Raw genomic sequence first — 14,922 nt, forward strand, 5'->3', positions numbered from 1 at the left:
ACATAAATATACTGTACTGTACACTGTACTGTAGTAACAGAAAAAATGACACACAGCCTGTAAGGACGATGCTACTGGTGTAAGCCGAAACACTCACGTCTCAATTTTTTAGTTTTTATGGGAGTGAGCGTCATAAACTTGAAATGTTGTATGTTGAGATTGTCATAACCCAAGGATCCCCTGTATTGATAGACAGAGAGAGGAAGGGAGAGAGTGGGAAGGGGGAAGGGAAGCATTTGTTTTCTACTCAGTCACACATTTTCTGGTTGCTTCCTATGTGTGCCCTGACCAGGCATCTAACCTTCAACCATGTCATTTCAGGATGACGTTCTTAACCGACTGAGCTAACTGGCCAGGGCCTCTGTCTTTTTTATGAAGAATGAGCAAGTGAGGTCATGTGGACTGTGGAGTTGGGAGGCCTCTGTCCTGAGAGGCTCATTGGTTATGCCAGGCTCTGTCTGGATCTTTCCAAACCAAGGCTCGGGGCCCTCCCTGTGGGATAAGATTCCTCTGTAATTCATGATTGGGATGGGTATGCCCCAGGGGTCCACTGCTTTCCGCTTCTACACAGTAATGAATATAATGAGGTTAGTGTGATCCTGGGAGGTCTAAGATGCTTGGAGCAAGGCCATTAGTTATACTCTGTGGCAGAGCGGAGTTGTATTTCACCACTTACAAAAATCGGAGAGCCTGAGTGACTTGCTGAAACCCACACAGAGACTGCTCGGGGAAAGGCAGGATAAATGCATTTCTTTCCATTTTTTTACTTTTTAATTTTTTTTTAAATTTTTTAGTGAGAGGAGGGGAGGCAGAGACAGATTCCTGCATGCACACGGGACCGAGCTCCACCCGGCAAGCCCACCAGGGGGGGATGCTCTGCCCATCTGGGGCCATTATTTAGCACCAGAGGCCATGAAGCCATCCTCAGAGCCCAGGGCCATAGCTCTAATCAAGCCATGACTGCAGGAAGGGAGGAGAAGAAAGAAAGACAGAGAGAGAAGTGAGAGGGGGAGCGGAGGAGAAGCAGATGGACGCTTCTCCTGTGTGCCCTGACTGGGAATCAAACCCAAGACTTCCACACGCCGGGCCAATGCTCTACCACTGAGCAAACTGGCCAGGGCCAGGATACATACATTTCAACCCCAGTGTGCTCCTCCTGGATACAGGTTCTGCTGAGAACACGCCTGCATCCTGGCTCTCCACATTCTGCATTTCTTCCAACTCCGGGTCATTGCTAAGGAGATTTTTGGGAAATGGCAATGTTAATCAGCAAAGCAGGTTGGGTGTGGAGGTGGCTTTCCCCTCCTCCGATTGGAGACTCTCAAAGACTCCATTCTGACTTACTCACAAGCATGCTGCTTTTCTTTTCTCACGTCCATCACGTGCAGTAACGTGAAATGTTAATTTTAAAAAATTACCATATTTCAAAATGCCCACCTGCTCTCTGCCTCAGTCATATAGATGGAGTACACGCATAAGCAGCCTGGCTCCTGCACAGCAGAGCCAAGGTTTCAAGCTGGTTTGAAAGCCTGGGGACCAACATATTGGAATCTCCTTACATACCCCAGCTATGGCACTGAGCAACTGAACAGCCCTGCCTTCCTACCCTCTGAGTCTAGAATCACACACCTACTGTCTGATCTGTGAGGAGAAATCTGAGGCACTGCATTGAAATGGAAACAGGAATAGAGTGATTACAATAACCAGAAAGCATAAATCTAAAAATATAGTCGTTGGAGAAGAAAATGGATTATTACTTTTAGGTGAGTTCAAACACTTAACTCTTCCCCCCCAAAAAACACACACACACACACAAAAAAACCACTTAACTGTTCCCAGATGAAGGGCAAGTATGTGGGAAGCTGGTTTGAGAAGGGATGAGATATAATATAACATGGCATTGAAATTCATAGCAATCAAATGAAATTCTTTTTCTCTTTCAATCTTAATTAGACTGTATAAGAAAGTTTCCGTTGGGTGCTGGTAGGTCATTAACACTTCTCTTATACTTGTTAATCTCACCTTTCAACAAAGAGAAAACCGGCTTTGAGACTCAGCTACTTAGCAGGCAACATTTGCTAGAATAAAATAACATTGATTCGTTGTTTGTTTGTTTTTCAGTTATTGTCTAAAGCAGTCCTATCGGTTTCTGTAGCAATCTAGAAATGTGCTTCCAGGGGCCAGGTTTCACATGACAGTTTTAAATCAGATTCCAGGGCCCCTTAGGGTCTCCTGAATCAGAACCTGCACTGTCACAAGATCCCCCAGATGATGCTGGTGCGCATTAAAATTTGAGAACTAATCTACAGTTTCCATTTTATACACATTTATTTATAAAGAGAATGTGAATTGGTTAAAATAAAAATAGTTTGTATTAGCATTCAGCTAGCTGAAAAACCAGGCTGGTTGTCCAAGAATATTTGGGAAACATTTGGGTACAGCATTTTGCTAATGAAACGAAGACATAGGGAGATTCAGCCCTCCAGGAACCAATACGTACCACAAGCCACTCATTGTCTGGGTTGACAGGAGGGACAGAGCTTATGGGGGACTGTGGCTATAGCCTTGGCCAGCAGCTTTAGCTGAGCCCCACCCAACAAGGCTTTGAAACATGCCCTCCATAGGGCTTGACCTCCATTCATGCCTGGCTCTTACCCATGGTGTCCTGGCAACGAACGTTTCATAACTGCTCGGTGGTGGGGGGCGGGTGTGGAGAAAATAAGCATATGTATTTATGTGCCAGTCAAATTCACAATACCACTTAGTTGTGACATAGAATTTCTGTTGATGTTTTATTTATCTAATTTTAGAAGTAACATAAATTTTAAGATAAAATACTTTGCTTTTCCATTTGCACCTGTAACTCCAATGTGACTTGCAATTTCTTACAAAATGCCAAACGTTTTATAATTTTGTCATCAATAGTGCCACAAAGTCAAATTACAGAAAAATGTTTGATTATTAATCGATTACATAAAAAGTCACTCGTATCAGTGAAGAATGAAGATAGCTCTGATGTGAATTTTGGTTGATATTTTCATTGACCTTAATGAGTTCATTCATAAACAATGTAACTTCTTTATGTATCAGATAATAGTTTTCAAATAGTCAAAGAATAGTCCCTCTAATTTTTGTGCCTTTCATAATGAAACAGCTACTGACATGACCCACTTTTAAGTTGAATCTGCATTAACACCTTCTGCATCCCATTCTTAAGTCTAGACAATCAATAACATAGTAATTCAATCTCTAATTTGTAGTGTTTGCCAATTTCCATGGTGTCAATATTCACCATGACTGATTTTAAACTACTACCTTGATGTAATTGAACACAGAGTTGGAAAGAGTTGGGCAGGAACACACTATTTATTCCCACCACACAGGTACCATCAATGTAAATAACCTCAACAGCATAGATAAGGATAAAATGTAAGTAATTAGCAAGTAATACACTTTGGGTATTTATTACCAGTTTTAATATAATTTATTTAATTGTGAGTTGATACGATTTTATTTTTTAATAATGGCCGTGTCTAACAACCAGCTTACAAAATTCGTAAAAATGTAACACTCGGCTCTTGTAAGCAGTTAGGGGCAGGCTCTAGATCACGCTGCCCCTGGCCACAGTGTCGCTGTGTTACTCAACTCCATTTGCCGGTCAGGACAACCCCTCTCCTGTCTCCCACCCATCCACACAGCCCATTTGGCCAGACCCCAACCCCAAAGAGAGAAGGAAAAACAGAGCTACCAATCATAGGAGGACTTGGCAGACAGTAAGGATATTCTAGAGCAGGGGTCCCCAAACTTTTTACACAGGGAGCCAGTTCACTGTCCCTCAGACCATTGGAGGGCTGGACTATAAAAAAAACTATGAACAAATCCCTATGCACACTGCACATATCTTATTTTAAAGTAAAAAAACAAAACAGGAACAAATCCAATATTTAAAATAAAGAATAATTAAATTTAAATCAACAAACTGACCAGTATTTCAATGAGAACTATGCTCCTCTCACTGACCACCAATGAAAGAGGTGCCCCTTCCGGAAGTGCGGCGGGGGCCGGATAAATGGCCTCAGGGGGCCGCATGCGGCCTGCGGGCCGTAGTTTGGGGACCCCTGTTCTAGAGTGACCCACCTTCACTTTGGGGAAGACAACTCCAATTTCAGGGTCTTACGTTGATGTACTGGTGGAAGCGGCCGGCATTAAACTCGGGTTAAGAGCACAGCTCTGGGGTCTCCTGCTGGGCATGAGTCCCACTTTGCCCCTCTTAGGCCACATGATCTTTGGGGTATTTTGTTTGTTTGTTTGTTTGTTTTTTGGTTTTTTTGTTTTGTTTTTTTTTACTTTTCCGAAGCTGGAAATGGGGAGGCAGTCAGACAGACTCCCACATGCGCCTGACCGGGATCCACCTGGCATGCCCACCAGGGGGTGATGCTCTGCCACGACCAGAGCCACTCTAGCGCCTGAGGTAGAGGCCAAGGAGCCATCCCCAGCACCCGGGCCATCTTTTTGCTCCAATGGAGCTTCGGCTGCGGGAGGGGAAGAGAGAGACAGAGAGGAAGGGGGGGGGGTGGAGAAGCAGATGGGCGCTTCTCCTGTGTGCCCTGGCCGGGAATTGAACCCGGGACTCCTGCACGCCAGGCCGACACTCTACCACTGAGCCAACCGGCCAGGGCCAGGCCACATGATCTCGAATGAAAAACTCAGTCTCTCTGTGCCTGTTTCCTCATGTAAAGTGGGAGTAATAATGACACTTGCTTCATAGGGTTGTAAAGATCAAATGAGATCATGGATTAAAAGCTGTTAACAGAGTGCTTGGCACAGAGTAAGAGCTTCACACATACTAGTTATCATTAGTAGTATTCACCTCATAGTGGCTTTTACAAACCCACTTATTGGCTAATGCTAATTTTTAAATATAGGAACATAGAAGGTCAATGTTTGCATGATTTTAAGGTTCTAAAAGCTTCCACATGCATAATCCTCAAGTGATTCCAGAAATAGTTTTCATATGATTATCATTCTCCGCTCGTTGTCATCAGTTCTGTGTGCAGGGACTGGGACTCTGAGAGGCTGAATGATGGCTCAGGGACACAGAGCTGTGGGCCAACCAGTCAGAGTTGGGCCCATGGCTCTGTTCTCCTTCAGCTGATCCCAGACCTTTAGTGGGCAATTTTATCAAGCTCCTTAGAGCCCTCAAAGAACAAGAACTAGAAGAACGACTACTGAGATATAAGCCTTTGGATTTGGGGTCTCTTAGCCAGTCAATCAGATTGAACTACTTTTGCATAATTCTATAAAGAAGTATTCATATGTAATAAAAATGGTCAATCCAAAAAGCCAATGACCTAGTAGGCAAAGCAGTTTCTTGCTTCTACATTGCTGGCTTGGTGACATGCCATCAGACTTGGATTGAAGTTATTATATATGAGGGGAGTGATCTCTCACTTTTTACCTTTTCCCCAACAACAAAAAAAGGAGTAACAATGACCTGCTCCCTTGAATGTACGGGGAGGAATCATAACATGTCCATCTTGCTCAGGGAGAAAATTCGAAACACTGACCTTCCCATTGATAGTCACAGCTGTGGCCAGACATGGTTTTTCAAGGAAGCATGACATCAAGTTGGCTAACTACTAATTTGGGGAAGGCGTGGCAGTTCCAGAAGGCGTTACAAATTCTTGAAAGGGCCATTTGGCAAGTCATCAAAATTACAAATACCTAGCCTTTGGACTCAGCAATTCCACAACAGGAATTTACCCCCAAGAGATATTCCCCTGTACTCAAAATGAGGGACAGAGGTTGTTCTTTGCACCACTGCTTCTAACAGGCAAAGACTGGAAGCAACATAAGGGTCCGTCAATGGGGGACTTCTAAATAATTATGGCGCTTCCACACAAGGCAGTACTATGCAGCCATTAAAAAGAATGTATTTATGGCCTGACCTGTGGTGGCGCAGTGGATAAAGCATCGACCTGGAAATGCTGAGGTCGCCGGTTCGAAACCCTGGGCTTGCCTGGTCAAGGCACATATGGGAGTTGATGCTTCCTGCTCCTCTCCCCTTCTCTCTCCTCTCTCTCTCTCTCTCTCTCTCTCTCCCTCTCTCCTTTCTAAAATGAATAAATAAAATAAAAATAAAATTAACAACAACAAAAAAGAATGTATTTAATGTGTATATGCTGATAGACTAGAATAATTTCTAATATATATTCAGTATCAAATAAGGGGACTGATCATACATATTTGTTTATAAAAATATGAAATATTTCTGGAAGCAGGTATAAAAAAGCGGAAACAGGAGAACTGGGTTATTAGGGCATGGGAAGAAGAGCAAAACACTCTATATACTTTTTACCATATATTCCTTAGAAAAATCTCTTGAATTTCATCCTATTTACATGCTTTATATGTTCACACTAAATAAATGTTTGGATACAAGCTAGTGTGGGTGCCTGTAGAAAAAGAGGAATTTTAAAATCTAATAGCTGTTTCCTTGGCGTTAGAAACAGTGGGTGGTCATTAGGAAGGGAGAGAGGAAAGGATGGGCTCCGGTCCTCCGTTCGTCCTGCTCACCCAAGACCTCACGCTCCTCAGCACCAGGTGGAGGCGGCCCGCGCGGCCCAGACCCAGGAAGAGAAGCAGGCGGCTGCCCTCAGGGTGGAGTTACACAACACTTCGTGCCAAGTGCAGAGCCTCCAGGCTGAGACGGAATCCTTGCGGGCCCTGGTGAGTGGGCCAGGCAGAGTCCTGGCATTTCTTGTGACAATGTTAACTCTCAGCTGCTGAATTGTAGTCATACAGATCACAGTGTGCAAGGGACTTCCATCCTGAAGTGTAAGATTATCTGATATTGAATCACAAGTGTAATAGATACCATGAGTGCCCAACCCAGAGACACTTCACCAGGCTGCTGCCCTGGATGATGGCTGCCCATGCTCACGGGTACCCCTTCTCAGCTGCCCCTCTTCTCCAGAGAATTGCCTTCAACCAAACAGAAGACACCTACCCTCGGGAGGTCAGGCCAGCGCACCTTCCCAGCCAATGACTGATTCACAGGGGATTTAAAAGCCCAGTTCACTTGTTTCAAAGTGGAACCAGCCCCGGCCCTGGCTGGGTTGCTCAATGGATAAAGCTTCCATCTGGAGCACGGAGGTTGTGGGTTCAATCTCTGGTCAGGGCACGTATAAGAAGCAATCAATGAGTATACAATTAAGTGAAACAAGTTGATGTTCCTCTCTGTCTTCCTCTCCTCCCTTTCTCTCTCTCTCTCTCTCTCTCTCTCTCTCTCTCTCTCTCACACACACACACACACACACACACACACACACCAGTGGAATTTTTTTTTTTTTTAAGTGAGAGGCAGGAAAGCAGTGAGACAGACTCCCACATGCACCCAGACTGGGATTCACCCAGCAAGCCCCCTACCCGGCATGCTCTGCCTGTTTGGAGCTGTTGCCATTGCTTGGCAACCAAGCTGTTTTTGTGCCTGAGGCAAGGCCATGCAGCCATCTCAGTGCCAAGGGCCAACTTGCTCAAACCATTCAAGCCATGGCTGTGGGAGGGGAAGAGAGAGAAAGAGAAGTGTGTGGGGGGGGGGGATAAGCAGATGGGCACTTCTCCTGTGTGCCTTGACCAGGAATTGAACCTGGGATTTCTACACACCAGGCATACACTCTACACTGAGCCAACCAGCCAGGGCCAGAAAAAAAATTAAAAAATAAATAAAGTGGAAGCAGCTTTGTGGGATCAGGCTGTAGCCAGACTCCAACTGAGACCACCTCCTGGTATAACACCTTTCCTGCTTTCCTTGCTCCCCCTTTTCCTGAGCAACCCCTTAATTATTTCCAGATACCAGGACCCCCTGTCTCAGGCTCTGCTTCTGGGACACCCAACCTCAGATACCTAGTAAGCTCCTCAGACTCACTGTGGATGGGGGAAGATCTCTTGCATCACTAATTATTATTATTAATTAAAATGATTATTAATAATCCAGCAGTCCACCTCTGCTCTCTGGGATGGACTAAAATTCTATTAGGTTGACAAGCAAGGCTCCTCCTGGGTGCCCCCTAACAGAGCCACGTGTACTGGTTCAAACCACAAGTGTGTTGTACACACTGGAGTGCAAGAAGGGGTTGCAACACATAATCCTGTGTACCTGAGGTGGTCTGGAGCCCACCGCGGCCCAAGAAGCCCTTTTCTCCCATCAGCTGCAAGTCCTGGGGCCGATCAGATACCATGGTCGATGCCCCTTTCTTCCACTGCACCCCATAAACCTGCATCTCAGTTTTGCCACCCAAATCAGCTCCCGCGTCGAACCACCAGCCCCATCTCTCACCAGAGCCACAGCCCTCCATGAGGTAAGCTTGGGCATCTGTTCTAGTCAGTTCACCTCTGAAAAAGCTTGACCCCTGCCTGTTGGCAAGATCATCCCATCACCCCCACTTCCCTTCCTCCAAGTTCTTCAGCTCACTTGGGCCCTTGTCCCCGGGCCAACAAGGCCACAGAGTGCCCAGTCAGCTCAGGGAACGTGCTCTGTCTTCTTGCCACATGACATGCTCCACTTCCACCCACTCACGCTCTGACGGGATCTGGGTCAGAGCAAGGCGGTTTGAGTAAAGGATCAGAGGCGAGAAAAATCAGGAAACTACCACTTAAAGCAGTGCTGTTTAAAAAAACAGCCTCAAAGAGATGGCATTATTTATTCAGAGTGATGTGAATTTTATTCTAATCAGCTTTAGTCACCTGCCCTAACTCTTTTTTTTTCTTTCTTTTTTTTTTTCAGAGACAAAGAGTCAGAGAGAGGGATAGACAGGGACAGACAGACAGGAACGAAGAGATGAGAAGCATCATTCATTAGTTTTTTGTTGCGACACCTTAGTTGTTCATTGATTGCTTTCTCATATGTGCCTTGACTGTGGGGCTACAGCAGACTGAGTAAACCCTTGCTTGAGCCAGCAACCTTGGGTCCAAGCTGGTGAACTTTGCTCAAACCAGTTGAGCCTGCACTCAAGCTGGTGACCTCGGGGTCTCTAACCTGAGTCCTCCGCATCCCAGTCGTATGCTCCATCCACTGCGGCACTGCCTGGTCAGGCATCACCTGCCTTACCTCTTGATAAACATCCTATTGTTATGGGTGCTGCCTTTTGCCTCTGTTGCGTTAGGCACAGTTAAGGGGCTGCCATTTCTTCCCCAGATGTCCTTGTGGCTGCCAAGATTGCCATTCTCTGGTGACAGGAAGCTCCAGGCAAAAGATTGAGGACATATTCTCAAGCCCATGTCATCAAAAATAGCCTGGATGAGCTACTCCTAAGTGGCGGGTGGCCCCCCACTCAGTGCACATTCCACGCACATATACGGGGGCCTGCCGCGTGCAAAGCCCGCAGACCCTGGGGAGGCAAATCTGAATATGATGGTTCCTGTCCTCTCAAAGCTCCTAACTTGATTGGGAAAGAAAACCCGTGCACACATGAATGACAAAGCAGAAGGGTACTGGGTTTCCCAGAGTAGCTGCTCCCAACAGTTTTCATTCCCAGCAGGTCCCCACACACCCTTCCCTCTGTCCCTCAGATGCTGTCATCTGTATTATTCTGCAGGTAAAATTAAGGTCCCCCAACATGAGGTCTCTGGTTTCCATTTCCCACTTCAAAATATCTCCGAGCCCTGACCTGGTGACTCAGTGAATAGAGCATGATCCTGGCACACCAAGGTCACAATTCAATTCCTGGTCAGGGCACATGAGAAGCCATCAGTGACTACATGACTAAATGGAACAACTAAGTGGAATAATGAGTTGATACTTCTCTCCTGCTCCCTCTCCCTCTCCTTTTCTCCTTCTCCTCTTTCCAGTCCCTCTCCCTTCCTCTCTATCTCTCAAATCAATGGGAAAAAAATTTAAATATCTCTGAAGCTTTATCCACCACCTCTTTCCCTCAATAGACTCCACCTGTCTCGTGTTGCACCATCTGGACATTCCTCTGTCTGCTGTCTCCTCTTCTGCATTTTCAGTGTCCCTAATCCCTGGAATTGCCTGGGTTTGGCCTACAGCAGAAAGCCTTCCTTTGCCAGACCTTCTGACACCGCCCAGGTCGGGCTTCATTTTAATGTCCAAACTAGTCCTCTGCTTTCCTACCCTTGAGCCTTGGACGTGTTCATCCCCTGGGTGGAAGGAGACTCCTCCCCTCAAGTCTGCCCATCTCTCCTCACACCCTTGGCACAGATCAGGTAAAAACATTCAAATGATACACCCTCGATAAATAAAATATTTAAGTAAATAAATGAAGCCTGACCTGTGGTGGTGCAGTGGACAGACCATTGACCTGGAATGCTGAGGTCACCAGTTCAAAACCCTGGGCTTGCCCAGTCGGGACATACACGGGAAGCAACTACTATGAATTGATGCCCCTCACTCCTTCCCCCTCCTCTCTCTAAAATCAATAAATAAAATATTTAAATAAATGAAATGCTACACCTACTGAGAAGCATAGATCCTGATTCCCACTCCGGGGTGATCTCTCCCACCCGCCACCCCTCATATTCAGAGGGGTTCGTGTGGCGAAATCAGTTCATCCACCCAAGTCACGTTAACTTCCTGAGGGCAGGGACCAGGTTTAATTACTTTTATGTCCCAAATAACTTGGTACAGTGCCTAAAACATAAGTTTTTCCAAGTGATACCGATAGAAATAAGAGCGTGCACATATGCGTTCTCTCTCCAGATCCACACAGAAACCTTGAGAGCCGTCTGGACTGTGACTACCATCCCATTTTGTAAATGAGAAATCCGTGGCTCAGAGATTTTCTCATTAACATAAGTAATAAGTGGAGGAGCCAAGCCCTTCCAGCTCTATTCCTGCCCTTGACCATAAACGTATAGCCATCCTAGACCATAAGCCATCTTATGGAATTGAGGATTGGCACTCAGAATCTGGAATCAAATCCTGGCTCCTCCACTCATGAGCTGTGTGACCTCTCTAAAATTTCATTTTCTCACTTTAAATTGAGGATCTATTTTGGTTATCATATTTGTCTGCTGTGTGGCTTAAAACAACAGGACATCATTTGTTGACTCATTCAGCAGTTTCGGTGGAATTCGTCAGGGATCATTTTTGTCGCTCCGTGTAGCATCTGCCGGGGCCAGAACACCCAGCAATGGCTTTTTCAGCTCCCATATCTGGTGCCTCAGCTGTGCATCCCTTTTTCTCTCTCCAGGTGGCCCCATTATGTAGCTAACTTTAACTTCATGTCATAGGAGTCTTACATAATTGGCCTTCTGACATGCATCTGACTTCCATCAGCGTGTGAGCACAGAAACTAACCAGGCCTCTTAACACCTGGCCTTGGAAGTCCCCAAACATCAGTTAGTCAGCACACTACTGGTCAAAGTAGTCACAAGACCAGTCCAGGATCAACAGGAAGGAAAATGTACTCCACTTTTTAAAAATTTTATTTTTAGAAAGAGAAGAGAGACAGAGAGAGAAACATTGATTGGTTCCACTTATTCATGCCATCATTGGTTGATTCTTGTCTGTGCCCTGACCAGGGATCGAGCCCACAACCTCAGCATGTTGGAATGATGCTCTAACCAACTGGCCTACCTGGCCAGGGCCTTTTATTTTTTTTAACTCCACTTCTTGGTGGGGCCATGGCAATAGCACATAGCGAAAGAGCATGTAGGATGGAGATCATTGTTCTAGCTGCATTTGGAAATGTGATTTACCACTGGGCCATACTAGAATTTACCTTATAAAGGCCTTGGAATGATTAATTAGATAATACAAGCCCTTAGCTTAGTTCCTGGCATGGAGTGAGTAGCCAATAAATGGTGCTCATTATTAATTATAACATTAATATATATAACCACTAGTATGGTAACCCCAACTTGGCATCATCCGGTCACCTAACTTAAACTGCATGCTCCTAACTTTTAGAACAAATGGAAAAGAACTCACACCCACAACCAGAAGTCTTAGGTGTAGTGGCATGTTGGCCATGCCTAGGACCCAGGACGGGCTGCCTCTGCCACCTTCTGGTTCCAGTACATCAGAGTTTTGATCACTGGGACTTGTCGCCAATGTTAGGAACACAAACAGAGCCAGAATCGGTAGTACACTCTCCTGCAACTTTCTAATACAGCAGTTCCATCTAGTCACCCTGTTATCCTCGGTCAGAGCAACCTGCACACACACCAGGCCCCCACAGCTTATATGAGGCTCAGGAAGCCGAACTGATGAGGTTCTCAGCCTCTTTTTCCAACAAGGCACCAATAATGAATGGTGCTTGAGGCCTACTAAGCTCTGTGTCCAGTCAACTCAAATCAGGAATTCAAGACCAGAAACCACAGAAGGTCACTCTTTGACTTTCCAGAGGGTTTATGATTCAAGGACAGCCCTTCACATTTCTGTAAACTAAGAAGTGTGTTTCTGTGATCTCGGTTTGCTTGCTGGTGCCATCCATGTTGCCTGGTGGGCCAGCGCTAAGAAACCTGGAGCAGTGACCTGATGACAGTCACTCACAGTCACTCAAGCACAAGCATGTCTGTGAGAACCAGGCCAGGATGTTGGGGACTCAGGTGGGAAAACTGGGCTTGGGCTCTGAGGGTAGGATGGAAGAGACATAGGACCCCTGAGAGAGGTTTCTATGAACCCACCTTGGGCAGTGAGTCCTGAGTCATGAGAGAAAAACCCTAGGCCACATGGAGGAGTCACCTATGAACATAGAGCAAAAACTAAAAATAAAAGACCCAACCATGGTTCTGTAAAATGTTTTTCCAAATCACAGGCGTTACACGTCCAATGTCAACAAGCACTACTCACAAACCAGAAAATTTTCTGATAAGCAAAAGGAGAAAACCCAGAGTGGGTGCAACAATGATTTTCAAAGTCCAGGTGGTCACTTTTGCATCCTCACTGCCAGAGATGAGTTCTCAGATCCCACCAGCAAAATAATAACCTTAGACTAAATATTGAGCTATATTTATTTACTACTGATCACAGTTTGCCGCCTGTAAATATACCTAGAATGGGAATCTGACTCAACATCCTCGTAGCCTATGGAATTAAGATTTAAATAAGATAATATGGTGACCCCTGCTTAACAACAGCCATGATTTAAGATGGCATCAATAACCAAGAATCTTTCATTTTAGCCACAGAGGTGAAAAGGGTATGAAAAATCTCCTCCTTGGGATCAGGGTTAAGGAACTTGTTTCATCAAGATTTGACTCAATCCCATTTAGAAAGATATTTGTGTGTGTGTGTGTGTGTGTGTGTATTGTTGTTTTTTTGTTTTTGTTTTTTTTTATCAAGTGAGAGGCAGGGAGGCAGAGCGACAGACTCCCACATGTGCCTGAACCAGGATCCAACTGGCAACTCCCGTCTGGGGCTGATGCTCTGCCCATCTGGGGCCACTGCTCTGTTGCTTGGCAACCGAGCTATTTTTAGCACCTGGGGCAAGGCCATGAAGCCATCCTCAGCTTCTGGAGCTAACTTGCTCATTAGAGCCATGGCTGCAGGAGGGATTGAGAGAGAAAAAGAGAGAGAGAAGGGGAAGGGGGTGGAGAAGCAGATGGTCACTTCTCTTGTGTGCCCTGACCGGAAATCGAGCCCAAGACTTCCACATACCAAACTGATGCTCTACCACTGAGCCAACTGGCCAGGGCCTATTTATGTGTTTCTTATGTGTTATATAAAAAGCTAGATGCTAAATTATAGGTGCACCATAATTACAACTATTAAACCGTTAGATGCACATAGTTTTTTAAAGCCGTTCATGGTCAGCGCTACAGTTTGCGAGTTATGGTGTATGAAAAGATGAGAAGAAAGTTTTCAGCTAGTGGGGACACAGATGTAGGACAATAAGTATACATAATACAAGTGCTTTCATCCTGGGCAACCCACATACACTGGCACCTACTCTGTGCCAGGCACTGTCTTGTTACTGTGGTTAAAGAGACTTGATCCCTGCTCTCAAAGAGCTCATCATGTGGTAGAGGAAAAATGCCCTTAAAAAGCTCAGCCCACAGTGATAAGATCAAGGGCATGCATGTGCTCAGGCAACCATGGAAACCCAGATAAGGGGTCCCTAACCCAGCCTGGTGGTGGTAGGGGCAAGAGAGTGTTAAAGAAGGCTTTCTGGGGTGGGGAGGGGTAGTGATCAACCAACCCCTGAGCTTGGACTTAGAGATGTGTAGGAGCCAGCCAGGTGAGATGCTGGAAGGAGTGGAGAAGGATGGCGAGGTACAGGAAACAGCACAAACTTGACTTACTCAAATACTATTTGTGTTCACCACTGGGGGCGTGGTGGTGTTAAGATGGAAAGGTGCTGGGTCAGTTGTGTGTGCCACATTAAGGACCCTGGAATGCTGGGGATGTAGTTAAAGCAGAGGAAGTACAGGCCAAGATCTGGACTTCAGACAGAGCTCCACAGCTTCCGTGTGGGGAGTGCCCAGAGAAACTGGAGGCAGAAAGACAAGCTAAGAGGTCACTGAAGTCACCCTCGGTGAGAGACAAAGCACATCGATCCTGGGCATTGGTGCCTGAAGAAGAAAGGGCACACATGTGAAACTTTTCAGAATATACAAGAGGCAGATTCAGTGATGACTGAATTTGGCAGGGAAGCAAGAAGATCAGGGACATGTCTTTCCCCAGTTTCTAGTTCTCAGAAGTTCACCTGCAGAAGCACAGAATAGGAAAGACCAGCAGGTCCAAGGGGAAGGCAACGGGTCCATTTTGGACGTCTTGGTTTGAGGCACCCTGGACTGTATGTATTTCCAGGAAGAAGTCAGTAGGGGGTTAGTGCAGAGGTGGATTTAACGGCAGGCACACCAGGCACGCGCCTTGGGCCCCAACTTCTGAAGGGCCCCGCAAAACCCCAACTTTACACTTTTTTCTAATGACACCAAGTTTGGTTTCATATGTGCAAT

At 45.8% G+C, this 14,922-nt stretch overlaps 1 protein-coding gene across 2 annotated transcripts in view; it reads left to right on the forward strand.

The window, feature by feature from the left end:
* BFSP2 (beaded filament structural protein 2) overlaps positions 1-14,922 on the forward strand; it is a 71,856-nt gene that overhangs the window by 53,385 nt on the left and 3,549 nt on the right. The window contains exon 5 of one of the 2 annotated variants that reach the window (XM_066244829.1): positions 6,598-6,729. The exons of the other annotated variant lie outside the window; for it this stretch is intronic. Coding sequence (XP_066100926.1) covers positions 6,598-6,729 — 132 coding nt within the window. The remainder of the gene's footprint in view (positions 1-6,597; positions 6,730-14,922) is intronic. 2 annotated transcript variants of the gene reach the window in all.

Source organism: Saccopteryx bilineata, chromosome 10 (assembly GCF_036850765.1).
Source record: "Saccopteryx bilineata isolate mSacBil1 chromosome 10, mSacBil1_pri_phased_curated, whole genome shotgun sequence".
NCBI classification, from domain to species: Eukaryota; Metazoa; Chordata; class Mammalia; order Chiroptera; family Emballonuridae; genus Saccopteryx; species Saccopteryx bilineata.